Here is a 19,124-nt window from a genome sequence, read left to right on the forward strand (position 1 = left end):
ACAATCTTCCTCAGGGTCCGGTCACCTCTTCTCGTTGTGCAGCGTTTTCTGCCACACTTTTTCCTTCCCACAGACTTCCCATTGAGGTGCCTTGATACAGCACTCTGGGAACAGCCTATTCGTTCAGAAATTTCTTTCTGTGTCTTACCCTCTTGCTTGAGGGTGTCAATGATGGCCTTCTGGACAGCAGTCAGGTCGGCAGTCTTACCCATGATTGCGGTTTTGAGTAATGAACCAGGCTGGGAGTTTTTAAAAGCCTCAGGAATCTTTTGCAGGTGTTTAGAGTTAATTAGTTGATTCAGATGATTAGGTTAATAGCTCGTTTAGAGAACCTTTTCATGATATGCTAATTTTTTTAGATAGGAATTTGGGGTTTTCATGAGCTGTATGCCAAAATCATCAATATTAAAATAATAAAAGGCTTGAACTACTTCAGTTGGTGTGTAATGAATCTAAAATATATGAAAGTCTAATGTTTATCAGTACATTACAGAAAATAATGAACTTTATCACAATATGCTAATTTTGTTTCCCTCCAGCCACCAGAGGCCACTGTGGCTGAGTAGGACAGTGAGAGGGGTTGTTTCCAGAGGATAAGGAGTTAAGGGTTTTCCCGGGCTGAGCAGAGAGCCTGGGCTGAAGGTGTCTGAGTACACAGGAAGAAGGACGCTGTCCACTGAGAGGGAGATCCACAGGGAAGATTAGAGTGATTTCTCCCTGCCTGCTGTGACACAGTATCTGGGACATTAGAGTGTGTTTGCTCTCTGACTGAGCTGATGTTTCCTGGTGCAGAAGAGAGACTGCTGTAGTGTGAGGCACTTTCCAGAGGGGCTTGTGAGTGAATTCCAGGCCCTGCCTGATTATACGTCCTGAGCTGCTGATTATCTCTAACCAGAGTTACAGAGACTACAAAGTGTGGCTTGCAGCATCACCCCTGCCAGAGCTGAGCCACGCTGAAGCAAGCAAGCAAGCAAGCAACCAGATCGGGACCCAGACTGTATCTGCCTGCATGTGCCGGACACAGAACTGTGAGTGCACTGATGCTAATCTGAGCTAGGACATAGTGGAATAGGATTTAGTTTAGTGCACCGTAGAGGTGCACCCCGGGTAGCGGGGACAGATAGGACTACCTAGAAGAGAGTAGCCTGCCATTTTCTGTACTTGTGTTTGTGATTCATTTGTGTTCTTTATGCAAATTTCCATTATCTTTATTGTGAATTCTCAAGCTGTTCATATTGTAAATCTGCTTTTCCGGCAGTTAGAGTTCTCTTTTAATAAAGCCAGTTTCTGCTTCAGCCTCCTTGTCTGCTGCACTGTACTTGAGTCCTGCTCTATGGTCTCTTCCTCTGCTGACCGTTACAAGTGGCGCTGCGAGCAGGGTACAGTCACAGAGATGGAGGCGGCTGAAGGCAATGTGCATGATGTTAATGTGAGTACCTCAGGCAATGGTGGAACCCTTGCAAGGGCCCTCCCTATTGGCACGTTGTTCAACTTGCTACCCAAATTTGATGGCCAGAACATGACACTGTCAGACTGGGTGACAAGGTTACAGAGTGCTGTTAGGATTTACAATGTCAGCCCAGAACTACAAGTAGAAATTGCTTTGGCCGCTCTCGAGGGTGAGGCCCGAAGAAATGTTCTCCTACAACCAGAAGCCACGCGCAATACATTGCAAGAGATGGTGAGATTCCTGGGAGAAATATATGGGGAAACAGCCAGTGCAGGGCACCTCCGGGCGAATTTTTTTTACCGAATTCAACGGGAAGACGAAGGTGTCTCTGAGTACGCAACAGCCCTACAGATAGGACTACCTAGAAGAGAGTAGCCTGCCATTTTCTGTACTTGTGTTTGTGATTCATTTGTGTTCTTTATGCAAATTTCCATTATCTTTATTGTGAATTCTCAAGCTGTTCATATTGTAAATCTGCTTTTCCGTCAGTTAGAGTTCTCTTTTAATAAAGCCGGTTTCTGCTTCAGCCTCCTTGTCTGCTGCACTGTACTTGAGTCCTGCTCTACGGTCTCTTCCTCTGCTGACCGTTACATGAAAATAGCCTCAGACGGATCCGTCCAGACTTTCAATGTAAAGTCAATGGGAGATGGATCCGTTTGAAGATTGAGCCATAGTGTGTCATCTTCAAACGGATCCGTCCCCATTGACTTACATTGTAAGTCTGGACGGATCCGCACGCCTCCGCACGCCTCTGCAAGCAGCGTTCAGGTGTCCGCCTGCTGAGCGGAGCGGAGGCTGAACGCTGCCAGACTGATGCATTCTGAGCGGATCCGCGTCCACTCAGAATGCATCAGGGCTGGACGGAAGCGTTTGGGTCCCCTTGTGAGCCCCTTCAAACGGAGCTCACAAGCGGAGAGCCGAACGCTAGTGTGAAAGTAGCCTAAACATACAGGGCCCCACTACTGATACAGAGTGGGACACTGCATGTGTCCAAGGATTGTATGTGACCACAAAGACGCAGCGATCCCGTGACGTTTTTTTCACACAAAATTGTAGAACAGCATCTGCTCCAGAGCTTTAAATTCTATGTTCTATATTCCATATATTGTTTTAATTAAATAATGAATAGCATTGATCATCCATCATACTTTTTGTTTTGATCCATTAAAAACAGATCAATTAAAAACACAAGTCTAATGTTAGTATGAATAGAGCCTTTACTGCTATAAATTTTACAGGCAGTCAGTAATAGATTTCTATGTAATTCTAAGGCTGTGATCTCTGTGAATGTATTGTGTTTTAATTTTAGCACCTCTACTATAAAGAGGCAAAGCCTTCCAATAAATTATTAAATAAAAAGACAAATTACAGGTAGCGGAGATAAAGAGTGGAAAATGACAGTGCAGTTTAATATACAGTACTAGCATTTCATGTTTAGAAAGACAACACTTGCATTCCAGAGAGATTATTACTTGACACGCCATAGATAATATAATAGTTAAACAAGCCATTTAATCGAATGGAAAAACTGTCATCTTGTTATATACAATCATTTTTTAGCGTTCATCTGGTGTATGTTCTTATTTTATTGCTATCATGGAAATTGCTTTAAATTACATTGCTTTTGTGTGTCTTGCTAATGCTCTGAAGACGTCAGTGGACTTCAAATTTGCAGTCTCTGTACATTAAAGTTAAAGGCTAAATCCACGTGTGAAAATAATGGAAAGACGATGATAATTTGAATATTACAAGCAATATTATGCTTTACGCAGCAGTTAGTCGATACTTTTCAGTGGTGGTTTGGGGAGATTAAAGTTGCTTATGGCAGTGAAAGAATTTCACAGATATAGTAAGTTGGTAATGTAGAAATGCAGTGGGTGGAATTAAGAAAGCATTGCCCTCAGCTAGCTGGCAAATACTCACTGTGTAGGGTAAAGTTCGGGTTCATACCGAACTTTAGGATTTTTGGACCCGGACCCGAACATTTTAGTAAAAGTTTGGGTTTTACAAGGCTGCAGAGCAGCCAATCAACAAGCGTTTAGCTGTGTGACCTTAGAAGCCATCACAGCCATGCCTACTAATGGCATGGCTGTGATTGGCCAGTGCAGCATGTGACCCAGCCTCTATATAAGCTGTAGTCACATAGTGACCGAAAAAAACAACAACTTTTATCCGTCTGTTAGTTAACGTATTTTTCGCCCTATAAGACACACCGGCCCATAAGACGCACCTAGGTTTTTGAGAAGGAAAATAAGGAAAAAATCAAAAGGTGTGCTTTTGGTGGGTTTGAACTAATGGCAGTCTGTGCATGACACTATTATGGAGGATCTGTGGATGATGCACTGTTATGGGGTAGGGGATCTGTGGATGGCACTGTTATGTGGGGGATCTGTGGATGGCACTGTTATGTGGGGGATCTGTGGATGGCACTGTTATGGGGGGAGCTGTGGATGGCATTATGGAGGGGGGGTCTGTGGATGGCATTATGATGGTGGGGGGATCTTGGGGGGATCTGTGGATGGCACTGTTATGGGGTGGTGGATCTGTGGATAACACTGCTATATGTGTCATCCACAGATCCCCCTACAACAGTCCCATCCACAGATCCCCCCATCATAATGCCATCCACAGACCCCCGCCCCTATCATTATCCCATTCATAGATTCCTAGGGAGGGGCTGTAGTAGGCGAGGACAGCGGCGGGGCCGTGCAGGCACTGTACTCTGGCCCCGCAGCTCAGTATGTACTGTATTATACATAGTGTTAATCATCAGATCTAAACCCAATAATGATGCGCTCCCCATGTGTACCGTACTTACCGGTACATGTCACGCTCCTGTAGTAAGCGCTAGCAGGCAGGCTGGGCGGCCGTAACTCACTGAGGTCACGTGCCTGCTCCGCCTACTTTATGAATGAATTATTCAGTTTAGATCTGATGATTAACACTACGTATAATACCGTACATACTGAGCTGTTCCTGCACGTCTCCGTCGCTCTCCCCGCCTACTATAGTCCCTCCTCACTAATACATTGCAGTCTGTGATGCTGCAGCATTGCAGACTGCGATGTAAATTGCCAGCATTCACCCCATAGGATGCAGGGGCACTTTCCCCCCACTTTTGGGGGGAAATAGTACGTCTTATGGGGGTGAAAAATAGATAGGTGGGCGACGGCGGCCATTTTATGCTCAGTGCACTAGCACTGCATCTGAGCTTTTGTGACATTAAAATACAATCTTGGAAAACTGCACTAATAATCTGGTTGTAAAAAATCACCCTTTTTTGTCAATATACAACATCTGGTGCATTTGCAGGATTAGTCAGTGTGCAATTTAAGCTAGAAATACATTATATACAACTTTCATATTCTGTTAGTTAAAAAACACACTTTTTTTGGCAATATACAACATCTGGATTAGTCAGTGTGTAATTTAAGCTAGAAATACAGCCATAATTTTCTGGGTTTTTTAAAACACCCTTTTTGTGCAAAATACATATGTTACATCCCTAGCTGCATCTGGACGTGTGAAATTCAAAGGTTATATACAGCTTTCGTATTCTGTTAATAAAAAAAAAAAAATTTTGGCAATTTACAACATCTGGATTAGTCAGTGTGCAATTTAAGCTAGAAATACAGCCATCATTTTCTGGGTTTTTAAAAACACACTTTTTTGCCAAAATACGCGATTTTTCCGCCCTTGCAGCATCAAGACGTTTGAAATTCCAGGGTTATATACTGCTGTCATATTCAGTTATTAAACAAACACCCATTTGGGCAAAAAAAATAATATTTGGCAGCCTTTGCTGCAGATGTCATTGTGAGATACACCTTTTATATACAGGGGTTATATTCAGTTATTTGAAATACAGCCATTTTGGGCACAAATCTTTAATTGCGGCCTAGTGTGGGTCAGGGCGTGTGCGATACACCCTTTAAATACAGGGGTTATATTCTGTTATTTGAAATACAGCCATTTTGGGCACAAATCTTTAATTGGGGCCTAGTGTGGGTCAGGGCATGTGAGATACACCCTTTATATACAGGGGTTATATTCTTCTAATAATGAAACATCCTTTTTGGCGCAAAATACAAAATTTTTCCGCCCTTGCAGCATCAAGACGTGTGAAATTCCAGGGTTATATACTGCTATCATATTCAGTTATTAAACAAACATCCATTTGGGCAAAAAAAATATTTGGCAGCCTTTGCTGCAGATGTCATTGTGAGATACACCCTTTATATAGAGGGGTTATATTTAGTTATTTGAAATACAGCCATTGTGTGCACAAATCTTTAATTGCGGCCTCGTGTGGGTCAGGGCATGTGAGATACACCCTGTACATACTGTCATTATATTCTACTATTAATTAAACACCCATTTAGGGCAAGATCCTAAATTCGAATAATATGAGGAGAGCGTCAAATAAGGGATGTGGCCCAGGTCGTGGTGCTGCTGGTGGAGCAGGACGTGGTCGATCTGTGCCAGCTACACGCACAAGTGAAACCCCTTCCTCAGGTTCCAGTAGGCGACAGAACCTGCAGCGGTGAGGCCTGAACAAGTACAGGCGATAGTAGATTTGGTTGCTGACAGTGCCTCCAGTTCCTTCACATTGTCTCCTACCCAGTCTCCTGCTGAAAGATCAGAGTTAGCACCTGCAGCCCATGTCCTTCAGTCTTTTACATCTCCCCTTGCAAATCAGTCAAGCAGTCTGAGCCCCAAGTCATGCAGCAGTCTCTTCTACTTTTTGATGACTCTGTTAGCAGGGTTTCCCAGGGCCATCCACCTAGCCCTGCCCCAGAAGTGGAAGAGATTGAGGTAATCGATGCCCAACCACTTATCCTTCAAGATGAGCACATGGGAGGACCATCGCAGCACGTCTCGGATGATGACGAAACACAGGTGCCAACTGCTGGGGCTTTTGAAAGTGTGCAGACCGACAAGGAGGGCAGGGGTGAAGACTGGATGGAAGATGATGTCTAGGACGATGAGGTCCTCGACCCCACATGGAATCAAGGTCATGCGAGTGACCTATGTAGTTCGGAGGAAGAGGCGGTAGTCGCACAGAGCCACCAGCACAGCAGAAGAGGGAGCAGGGTGCAAAAGCGGAGCGGCTGTCCTCTAGACAGTACGCCTTCTACTGTCCACCACAGCAAGAGACCGAGCACACCAAAGCCAGCTAAAAGGAGTTCCCTGGCGTTTCAGTTCTTCAGACAATGTGCTGACGACAAGACACGAGTGGTTTGCACGTTGTGCAATCAGAGCCTGAAGCGAGGCATAAACGTTCTTTCTCTGAGCACAACCTGCATGATCAGGCATTTAAGTGCTAAGCACGAGCTGCAGTGGAGTAGACACCTCAAAAACCAAGAAAGGTCTCTGGCTCCTCCTGCTTCCTCTTCTGCTGCAATCTCTGCCTCTTCATCCACCTCTGGAGTGACAGTGCCACCTGCCACCCCGCAAACAGAGGATCTTCCAGCAACACCACCACCTGGGAAACCAAGCATCTCCACAATGTCCCACGGAAGCATTCAGCACTCCATCTCTCAAACGCTGGCGAAGAAGAGGAAGTACCCCCCCCCCCCCCTTCCCACCCACGATCCCAAGCCTAGAATGTCAGCATTTCTAAATTACTGGCCTTTGAAATGCTGTCACTCCGTCTGGTGGAGACGGAGAGTTTTAAAAGCCTTATGGTGGTGGCTGTCCCACAGTACGTCGTGCCATGCCGCCACTACTTTTCCAGACGAGCCATCCCTTCCCTGCACAACCAAGTAGGGGACAAAATCAGGTGTGCACTGCGCAACGCCATCTGTGGCAAGGTGCACCTCACTACGGATCCGTGGACCAGTAAGCATGGTCAGGGACATTATATCTCCATAACAGCACACTGGGTAAATGCAGTGGTGGCTGGGCCAGAGGCAGATAGCAGTTTGGCGCATGTCCTTCCACCACCGTTGATTGCAGTGCAGTTCAGTTTGCCTCCTGTTGCTTCCTCCTCCTACTCCGCTTCCTTATCCTCTACCGGATCCTCATCCGGTCAGTGTAACACCTTCACCAACAACTTCAGCACAGCCATGGGTAAACGACAGCAGGCAGTTTTAAAACTTATCTGTTTGGGGGACAAACCCCACACCGCGGAGGAGCTGTGGACGGGCCTTGAACAACAGACTGATGAGTGGTTTGTGCCAGTGAGCCTCAAGCCCGGCCTGGTGGTGTGCGATAATAGGCAAAATCTCGTAGCAGCTCTGGGACTAGCCAGTTTGACGCACATCCCTTGCCTGGAGCATGTGCTGAATTTGGTGGTGCAGAGATTCCGTAAAAATTACCCCGATATATCAAAACTGCTGCATAAAGTGCAGGCCGTCTGTGCGTGCTTTCGGCGTTCTCACCCTGCTGCTGCTCGTCTGTCAGCGCTGCAGCGTAACTTCGGCCTTCACGCTCACCGCCTCATATGCAGCGTGCCCACAAGGTGGAACTCCACCTTGCACATGCTGGCCAGATTGTGAGAACAGCAGCAGGCGATAGTGGAGTTTCAGCTGCAGCACTCACAGGTGAGTCTCTTTGCTGAACAGTACGACTTCACCACCTTGTTGCGCTGTTTTGAGTACTCCACCAACATGGCCAGTGCCGATAATGCCGTTCTCAGTGTAACTATCCCACTTCTATGCCTCCTTGAAAAAACGCTGCTGGCGATGATGGAAGAGGATGTGGCACAGGAGGAGGAAGAGGGATCATTTCGTAGGATTTCTGGACAGTCATTCACAAGTGGCTCCGAGGGTGGGTTCCTGCACCCACAAACACCAGGTACACAATTGTCCAGCCAGGGCACAGTTCTGGAGGGTGACGAGGTGGAGGATGAGGAGGAGGAACCATGTTCACAGCAGGGTGGAACCCAGACCAGCACATTCTAACTTGTGCTGATTACTGGGTGGCCACGCTGCTGGATCCCTGTTACAAAGACAACATACCATCCTTAATTCCCTCACTGGAGCGTGATTTTAAGATGCACGAGTACAAGCGCACGCTTGTAGACGCGCTGCTAATGGCATTCCCACCTGACAGCGGGGGCACAGTGGAAGCACAAGGAGAAGGCAGAGGAAGAGGTCGCCAATGCAGCTGGGGCACCGCCAGCACCTCAGAAGGCAAGGTTAGCATGGCCGAAATGTGGAAAGCCTTGTCAGCATGCCACAACAACCAGCACCACCAGCTGATATGGAACGTCTTAGCAGGAGGCAGCATTTCATCCAATATGGTGGAGCAGTGTGGGCAACCACGCCTACACGCACTAAATGACGGGTCTGCCCCCTTCAACTTCTGGGTCTCCAAATTGGGCACATGGCCTGAGCTTGCCCTTTACGCCTTGGAGGTGCTGGCCTGCCCTGCAGCCAGTGTATTATCTGAACGTGTGTTTAGCACGGCAGGGGGCGTCTGTCCACAGCCAATGTGGACAAGCTCACGTTCATTAAAATTAACCAGGCATGGATCCCACAGGACTTGTCCGTACCTTGTGCAGAATAGACATGTATTCCTGCCTTAACCAGCCATTTGGATATTTCACACTCTTTTGGAGTGTACCCTAATAAAAAATAAATAAAAATGAAACCAAAAACCAGTGTTGGCTACCTCGTCCTCCTCCACCGCCACTTCCACCTACACCGCTATGTCCACCGCCTCCTCAAACTCCTACTCCATATGGAAGTATTTTATTTTATGTCATTTCACTACTTTGTTAGTTACATTTTATGGTGAAATTCAACAATTTTTAGGTGTCTGATTGAATGATAGTTTAATACTCTAAAAACAAACCCCTAAAATACACATAAAACATACATCAAAAAATATATATGATATGCAGCAGCCTAACCAATGCTCGACGTGCAATGTGGCGGCACAAAATTCATACAAGCAATGTCCCAATCATGGACAGTAGTTTCCCTCTTGAGTGTGCCCTCTCACTTTTGTATACGTTCTACTATCCTTTCTAGGTCCTGAGGGTAGGACCGGAGGGTGAGCACCTATCCATACGAGATAGGGGTGAGCCGCTGTATTCCATTTATTGTATCAATTTTTAGGTGTGATGTACCACTGCTATACCTAGTAAACAGGTAAAAAAATATTTACAAAATTTCAGTTACATTTTCAGGTGAAATTCACCAATATTTAAGTGTGATTTACCACTGCTATACCTAGTAGACAGGTAAAAAAAAAAATTGTCTGTTACATTTTCGGGTGAAATTCACACATTTTTGGGTGTAATATACCCCTCCTCTACCTAGTTGACAGCTTAAGAAATTTCAATAATTTCTCCTTCACATTTTTGGGTGACAATAAACAAGTTTTTTCTGTCATAGACCCCTGCTCTACCAAGTAGACAGGTTACTAAATTTCTGTAACTTTTCTGTTACATTCTTGGGTTGACATTTTACAATTTTAGACGTGAATAAACCCCTGCTCTGCATAGTTGACAGGGAATAAAATTTCAGAAATTCTTCTTTCATTGATGTGCTCCATCATTTAAACTTTAACAAGTTGAACCACATTTGCACTTTACTCATTTGTCCCACATTTCGCTTCAATAATTTGTCCCACATTTCCGCTTTACTAATTTGTACATTTGCGCTTCAATAACTTTTCCCACATTTGCACTTCTGCAATTTGTCCCACATTTGCGCCTCAATAACTTTTCCCATATTTCCGCTCAATACAATTTTTTTTTAAATCAATTTATCTCCCTGCAACTTCTGGGTCTCCAAATTGGGCACATGGCCTGAGCTTGCCCTTTACCCCTTGGAGGTGCTGGCCTGCCCTGTAGCCAGTGTATTGTCTGAACGTGTGTTTAGCACGACTGGAAGGGGTTATCACAGGTTATATTTTCCAATGTTTTGGGGTGTACCCTAATTTAAAAAAATAAAAATAAAAGCAGTGTAGGCTACCTCCTCCTCCTCCACCGCTGCTTCCACCTACACCGCCACATCCACCGCCTCCTCAACCTCCTACTCCATATGTACCTCGTCCTCCTAGATCAAGATTATTATTTATTTTTACGTATTTTATGTTATTTAAAGTCATTTCACTATCCACATTTGTTTGCAGAGCACTTGCCATGCTCTTAACCACATTTTGATGCCATTTGCAGCCCTCTAGCACTTTCCATGACATTTTTACAGCCATTTTAGTGCTCAAAAGTTTGGGTCTAGTTCGGGTCCCGAACTCTAGCTTTTTTGTGAAGTTCGCAAGTTCGGGACTAGTTCGGGTCCCGAACTTGAACTTTTTTGTGAAGTTCGGCCGAACCCGTCGAACCCGAACATCCAGGTGTCCGCTCAACTCTATCACTGTGTAAAGAAGCACAATTTTTTTTTTTCTACATATTGCAGTATAAGCTGTTCTTAAAGAATAATGTACAGGCTATTGTGTACAGTTGTAGTAGAGTTAACACACATGCTCAACCAGATGTGTTAACTAAACTAAGCCAACATCTTCAATTTCTTGTCAGTGCCTTTTGTTACAGGATATAAACATTAGTTGAGAAATTTGAGCAGAGTTTGAGTGTTAACTCTACTACATCTGTATGCCCTGTATATATGTGTATAAGTTACGTACTGCGATATAAGTTATGTACTTGCCACATATGTATTGTCTGCTATCTTGATTCCCTTACACCCTTTGATTTGTTCTCTTATGTAGCTTGCATTTCCCATTATGACTCTGCATCTTCAGAGATAAAAGGGTAGAAGGTTCTCCACCCTGCACTTGCTCTTGTCTGAATCATATCTCAGAGCAGCTAGCGATAGATTAGTTACATAGAATTTTTGTCCTCTAATTTAACCTGCAGAGACTCAGTGTATTCCTAAGCAATGCAGCTTTACGTGTATCCTCTGCCTTCTGCTTGTGAATTATAGCTTCCTCCCTCTAAGCTCTTTTAAGCATGAAGAAGGGACAGGGGACATCAGTGGGAAGGAGCATCACATATAAATACACTGAAGATCCTGCACACAGCACATGAAGATAGTATAGACAGGTCATATGAGTCAGAGAAGTTCCATAATTCAGCAGCCAATCATTGTATAAGTTCACCTACTGTGTAACTGTTTTCCTGGTCCCTTAGCTCAAGGACAGAACTATATGGGGGAGGGGGGTCTGAGAGCAAACAGAGATATTTTTATGCTGATGTGATGCTACACAGAGTAGAAACTGACCTGTAAGAGCACTGAAAACAGCTTTACTGTTTACAAAGAAAACACATTCTTTACAGTATTTTATTTCTATGGGTTACAGTTGACCCTGTTGCAGTGGCAATACCACCTATGAACAGTGTCAATTGCTGAGAACATTGTAAATGTTTACAGTGTGTTTATGCATGCTATTATATTTTCCCACACTTACGCGTGCCATCTAACTTGCACAATTTATGATCCACCATGTTTGATGTGCTACTGAAATCTGCCTTTTGTTGCTATGAGATGCCAGCAATGTAACCTGATGTCATGCAAAACTATTATAGACAAAACACGATGTGTATATTATGTCTATGGCGGGGTGCAGCACGTGTAGCATATAAAAGCATTATTATGACACTAGTGAAGATACTTCATACTTTGTACAGTGTGCTGGGGCAACGTAAAGATAGTCCACAGTGAATACTGATAAACTACTAGTGTTCCAGTACGAAATGCACTGCATGTGATTTGTATTGCATTGTAATTTGTAAATTGTTGAAAGTAAAAGGGCAAACTGCCAGGTAATTTGGCAGAGGCTGGGTTGAGTCAGGGGTTAGCATGGGGGCATCATCATACAAGCTAAATTGTCTTCAGAGGGCATAAATAGTAGTGGTGGCAGAGCCTCATAATCAGTCATCAGACTTGGTCAGATGTCAGTGTGAAAGACTGTTTCATAAGGAAGGGAAAGAGACAGAGCAAACACAGGTCCCAAAAAAGAGTGTTGATCCCCAGTGATGGACGAACATCGTCAAGGACAGTTCGCGAACGCAATCAAATGTTAGCGAACTGCAAAATCGCGGCGGGTCCCATTCACTTTAATGGCAGGTGAACCTGAAAAACCTTCAGCTTATATTTGCAGCCACCAAATACTTAGTAGAAGTGTACAAATAGTCCCACAACATGGACAGTGACATACTAGAGGGGGATCAATGACAAAAATTCCAACCGAAAATATAGGGGAAATTCTCTGAAATGTGTCCTGTTGGAGCCTAGGATAATTTTATTTTAGGCCACGGGAGTACGTTGTTCCAATGTCACTATCTGTAGCTGTGTTAACGCAGCAAAAGCGCAAACCAATGCTGCACTACCCAAATGCACTATATAGAAAGCATATAATTGGTATATAACACCCCTGCTTCAATCTGTTTTTTTGGGGGGGCAACTGGTATATCACACCAGTAGAAATTATTTGTTCCAATGTCGTTTGTCACTATCTGTAGCTGCGGTAACACAGCAAAACTGCAGACAAATGCTGCACTACCCAAATGCACTATATAGAAAGTATATTTTTGGTATATAACACCCCTGCTTCAATCAGTTTTTTTTGTGGGGCAACTGATATATCACACCAGTAGAAAATATTTGTTCTAATAACGCTTGTCCCTCTATATACCTGCGGTATCGCAGCAGAACCGCACACAACTGCTGCACAATACAAATGCACTATAATATACTTTCTATGTTAGAAAGTAGAGGTGGGACGAATCTATTTTTTTTCGAATCTGAATCCGAATCCAAAAAGGTTCTCGAATATATTGAATCTTTCGAATCTCGAATCCTACGAATCCTCTACATAAGAATTGTGTGAACGGTGTAAGAAACAAAGTGATCCAAACACTTATGGGGGGGATCTGTGGATGGCACTGCTATTGGGGGGGGATCTGTGGATAGCACTGTTATGGGGGATCTGTGGATGGCATTGTTATGGGGGGGTGTCGATGGCACTGTTATGGGGGGGATCTGTGGATGGCACTGTTATGGGGGATGTCTGGATGGCACTGTTATGGGGATCTCTGGATGGCACTGTTATGGGGGATCTCTGGATTGTACTGTGATAAGGGTGGATCTGTGGATGACAAATATATAGCATCTTATGCTATGTGCCATCCACAGATCCCCCCCATAACAGTGTCCCTACAGTGTGAATGACCCCCAATACAGGGGCTGGGGGCCGGCATCTGGATTAGGAATGACAGTGGGCACCGGTGCAGTCCCTGTGTTCTATTGCACCGGCCCCACTCACTGTTGTATAATCTTTTCTAACTTGTAGGCATTGTTAAGATATAATAATCATGTGTAATCCATATGTATTACTCAGAACATTAAGTTCCGTAGCAGGGAGGAGGCAGGCCGGGAGGACGGGCAGGTGACACATCACTCACTACGTCACGCTCCCGTGCCGCCTACTTCATTCATAAAGTGGGCGGCACAGGTGCATGACGTAGTGAGTGACACGCCGCCCGCCCTCCCAGCCTGCCTCCTCCCTCCTCCGGAACTTAGGGATTTGTGGATTCAGCGGATTTGTCATCCCACCTCTATTAGAAAGTATATTATAAGTATATCACACCCCTCTGTGTATCACACCTATCGATAACACACCTATACCAGTCCTTAAAAATACTTTTGTGGCCCTATTAGCTAGCGTTTGGTGTCCCTAACAGCCTGTCTCTGCTCCCCACAGCAACCTCTCCCTACACTGGCAAAAGATTGAATGTAAAATGGTGGCCAGATCAGGTTTATTTATAAGTTAGGGGGTATGTCCATGTGCTGAAACGTCTCAATTAGCTGTCCTGTACCACCTGATGGATGTGTCATGGGTCAAAGTTTTTCACAATGTAAAACAATATGGCGCCGGCGGACAACTCAATATATTCGCATGTTCGGCAAATCGCGAAGGAGCAAAGTTTGCCGCGAAATGACCGCCGAGCGAACCGCAAGGCCATCTTTATTAGTCACACACTTCCCCTGGACGAAGTCCAAAAGAGGTGTTAGGAGCAACTTCCGGGCACCACGGGGGGGGGGGGGTTATACAATAGGATTAGTAGTTTTATAGACAAGTGATGAGAGGCTGCCGAATGTGGATGAATATGTATTAATGACAGAAGCATATAATAATGAAGAACGTGAAAGAGAGCCTAAAAAAGCCCAACCGCCGTAAGGTTCGCCAGACCACAAGATTAAATACGATCAGATCAAAATAGAGACCCGTAGGAATGGAAAATTGTTTAGCAGTTTTGAGATATAGCAGATAATACGATTAGCAAGAGAGTAAAGAAAGACTGTTATACATTTTCTTTTGGTCTGATTCTTGAAACTACACTTTCACTGCACTGAACCCCAGGGAGCAACAGCATGAGGGAGTACACCATGACACAACATCTAATTTGAGTCACTACCACTCCCATGATCTGCACTGGCCTATCAGTAGCCTACTGCACATACACTTTGGTAGCTTTCTAAGATTCCGACAGTCATGCAATAATGTCTTTATTAACTTCTTCTGCAGTTTGTGGGCTAAAGGGTAAAGAAACTTTAGATATGGATAGCCAGTCCATCTCAAGTGTGAGAGGTGAGAGAAGCAATAATACTTTTCCCAGCAGCAAAGCCTTTCTACCAAAAATGAGCAAATAATTTGCTTCTGAAGCCTGCAAGGTCTGGTTGATTCTGGACCTTCTAAGAAGACTAATCTCTTTCTATCAGGGGTCATGCGGTAATATAGAGTTGCCTCCTTGGCAGCTAAAGTCTCAGAGACAAAGGTTCTCTGAACATGGGCCTAGTTCTTAGAAGCTTGCACATGCAGTTTTTCTCCTTTGCTCTGCTATACTCACACTCTACTAACTAGCCAGGGAAGCAGACCAGGTCCATCATCCTGGTAAGCTAAACAGTCTGCCACTTTGCTAACTATTGGGTTGCCTTATACATTGCTATTGAATGCATAAACAAAATAAATCACAACATCTAACAATATAATAACATTGCATTAACTATTTGGCAATAATTAACCTTTTGCAGTTATCCTATTGGGGTGCTGCATTGCCACTTAAAGGAATAGTCATTTTGTTACACCTCTAGCCTCTTACTAAGATTGTGCTTTTATTGAGGGACTGTAACCACATTTTAGTTGACCCACATAACACTTACCATTAAAAGGTTCTCCAGGATTTTTTTTTACTGATGACCTTGTGCACTTTTCTGTTTGCAGTCACAGTATTAGGGTCCATTCACACGTCCGTTGTTTCTTTCCTGATCTGTTCCGTTTTTTGCTGAACAGATCTGGACCAGATCTGGACCCATTCATTTTCAATGGGTCCTGAAAAAAAACGGACAGCACAATGTCTGATTTTTTTTCAGGACCCATTGAAAATGGGTCCAGATCTGGTCCAGATCTGTTCAGCAAAAAACGGAACAGATCAGGAAAGAAAAAACGGACGTGTGAATAGACCCTTAGTATCAGAGCTCTACCTTATAATGGACAGCTCACCTCTGTATATTTTACATGGTCATGGCCTGATTTTTATCCTCTGGAAATGCAAAAAAAAATTAAGGTTCCTACTAAAGGGCTGTAAACAGAAATCTAGAAAAGTACTGATAACAAACTGAACTGTACATGCAGAAAGAATTCTGGTCATCTATATCCATAGGATAGCTGTACTATACTTTATAACTAATGTAGAAGAATATTTAAAGGGACACTTCAGTCAATGAGAGGCATTTTTTTGAACTTAGTACATTATTCTTCAGTTGCAGTTAGCACAGAGAGATACAATTCCTATATAGATAGGTATTTCTTGATTCAATGTACTGTTGTTATGAAGGTAACATGTTATTTGCTAGTATAATGGTAGATTGTAGACTTTGGGTAATAGTATGACAGCTCTATTTTTGCCCATAGAAGAGCACTTTACTTATGAGTGTAATGTGTGATGATCTAATTGAGTAACTTATCCTTCTTCCCTCTCTGGTCACAGTGAATCGTCTTGTTGAGAAAGTCAAGTAAAGTTGCTGCTAAAAGTCCTAACAAAAGAGGGAGTTAAAGGGTTATCCTATGATTATTGTAAAAATGAACATCAGACATCATATAGTACATGACAGTCTCTTTCTAACAAAACTGTAACCAGCCCTGTACCTCACATGAAGGCCTCATGCACACAACTGTGCCGTTTTTTGCAGTCCGCAAACCGGGGATCCGCAAAAAAAGGAAGGCTTCCATGCTGCTTTCAGCAATTTGCGGAACGGAATGGACGGCAGCAATATAAATGCCTATTCTTGTCCACAAAGCGCGGACAAAAATAGGACATGTTATATTTTTTTTGCGGGACCGCAGGAACGGAGCCATGGATGCGGACAGCACACGGAGTGCTGTCCGCATCTTTTGCGGCCCCATTGAAATGAATGGGTCCGAGCCGCGGCTTGAATCAGGACCCAATCAACGGTTGTGTGCATGAGGCCGAATCCAGAGATCTCCATATTCATTGCTCTGCTGGAGGTCTCTCCTTATCACAGCTCAGGAGGCATTTAAAGGATGTAACTGAGCATGTGCGGCCTTCTCAGTGAGCCGGACAAAGAAAAAAGAAAAAGAACAAACAGCAGATGGCGCTATACAGATATATTTTATTAAATAACTCACTGGGTATGCACATTTATTGATTACGTGCAATAACAAAAGTATTCAGATTTAGGTGCTGGTTTGAAAACTTTTGAATATTTTTTGTGGGAAAATTTTGTAGTCTTCAAAAAATTGTATCCATGAAACCATGCACCTGTTTTTTGTAAAATAAAATAAATAAAAAGCACATAATAGTCACATTGGGGCAGTTAATATGTGATTGAAAAATATTGGTGGTAGTGTCCCTTTAAAAAGACTTGTCAAAAATAGTATGAAGTTGCATATATCTGCTTTAAAAAGAAACCATATTGAGTGTATCAGCTTTTCCGACAGTTCGCTTGTCAGATTCATGGAAACTATTGATCCAGTTTAATTAAAATCTATGTTCGTTGACAGGAACTAATACAAAACACGGCCTGCGATGCAAAGCCTGCAAAATGAGCATTCACCACAAGTGTACAGAAACAATTGGTTCACAGAGCTGCATGGGAAAACTGGTAAGTCAACAAATGTATCTGATTTGAATTTTTTCTATTAGAAACATCAAATATCTTAAATTATCCTTATTTTTCCTGGAAACAAGGTACCCAGGCAATAAATATCAGCTCGGCTGGGGGACTAATTAGATTAAAAGGGAGATGTTTATGAGCACAAGATGCAAAATGCTTTGCAGATTATAAGGCGCGATGAGCAGATTTTTAAAAAATTCGATTTAGCCGGGTCACCAAATTTTCGGAAAGAATTTGGTTCAATCCGAATTTATTTGCGGTGAATCGCATTAAAAAAACGTCTATTTCCTGGCTGCAGAGAGACTTTATAGCGGTATAGAACACTATGCCTTGAAGTAACACGCATAGAGAGTCTGCTGTGGTAGTGAAATAATGCTGTGAGTCAGTATGACATGCAGATGACAGGTGTCGCTCTTAGAATGACTGCACACTTCACTTATTTGGGCAGTCACGGGGCCAAAACTGACCAAATTACTCAAGTATGAACTCAGCCTTAGAGGTCGATGTTAGCGCAAAGAAGAAGCACACTCCTTTTTCACCGTTGTCAGCTGATTTCGAATAGATGTCAAAAGAACCTGTTCTATTAAACGCTTATACAAGTAGAGCTCCCCCGACAGAGTGGAGAGGGTGTCAGCAGTAGATTTATGTCGATGTCCCTTCCTCTGATCAGTCAGAACAATAACCCCCAAAAAACGCATCCTGTCTGTTGAGCACCGCCTTCACACAATCATCATTTGGTCAGTGATCTATCAGTATTGCTAATGCCCAAAAAAAAAAACAGGAGTGGATATAAAACAGAGATGACACCTGAATGGAACATTTGCATGTCTTCTGTGTTTTGTACCCACTCCTGCTTTTGGCTACCAAATCACAAGCCAATATCACAGCTGCTATACAGACAGGATCCGTTGTGGGTCTCATTTTTCCTGCCTTCTAACAGATCAGAAGAAGGGTCAAATAAATGATGTCAGCCAGGCAGAAATGCAAAATAGTGGCCTACTCATGAAGTGGGGAGGGTGGGAACAGAATGAGAAGTCCACAGAGTGGCCCTATGACAGAGTGGTGAGGAGAAAGCAGCATGAGGAGGCCAGAAAGTGGCACAATGACAGTGTGGAGGTGGTGGCAGCATCAGGAGGCTACTGAGTGGAAAGGTGACATAGTGTGGAGGTGGCATCAGCATGAGGAGGCCACTGAGTGGGATGGTAACATAATGTGGAGGTGGGTGACAATGCCAGAATAGTAGTTGAGGCAATTAGGCAGAAGAAACTGGTCTCTTTTGTCAAAGTGTTGGTGTGGCACCATGAATGATCTAATCTGATGCATCAGGCATTGGTGGGTGGAAATCCTGGCGGATCAACGCCTGATTCATCTTGACAAAGGTCATTCTCTCCACATTTTGGCCCCCGCTGCACTTAACACCCACTCTGATGCCACACTACTGGCCGGGCAGGACAGCTTTTCCAGGGCAAACTCTGCCAGTTGCGGCCACAAATCCACTTTGGCTGCCCAGTAGTCCAGTGGATCTTCAATGTTGGGTGGCAGGGTGCTGTCCAAGTATTCCACCACCT

At 43.9% G+C, this 19,124-nt stretch overlaps 1 protein-coding gene across 2 annotated transcripts in view; it reads left to right on the forward strand.

Annotated features, from left to right (window-relative positions):
• STAC (SH3 and cysteine rich domain) overlaps positions 1 to 19,124 on the forward strand; it is a 453,395-nt gene that overhangs the window by 248,590 nt on the left and 185,681 nt on the right. For both annotated transcript variants that reach the window (XM_044294399.1, XM_044294400.1), the window contains exon 3: positions 17,444 to 17,544. In XM_044294399.1, the coding sequence (XP_044150334.1) occupies positions 17,444 to 17,544 (101 nt within the window). The remainder of the gene's footprint in view (positions 1 to 17,443; positions 17,545 to 19,124) is intronic.

This window comes from Bufo gargarizans, chromosome 5 (assembly GCF_014858855.1).
Source record: "Bufo gargarizans isolate SCDJY-AF-19 chromosome 5, ASM1485885v1, whole genome shotgun sequence".
Lineage (NCBI taxonomy): Eukaryota > Metazoa > Chordata > Amphibia > Anura > Bufonidae > Bufo > Bufo gargarizans.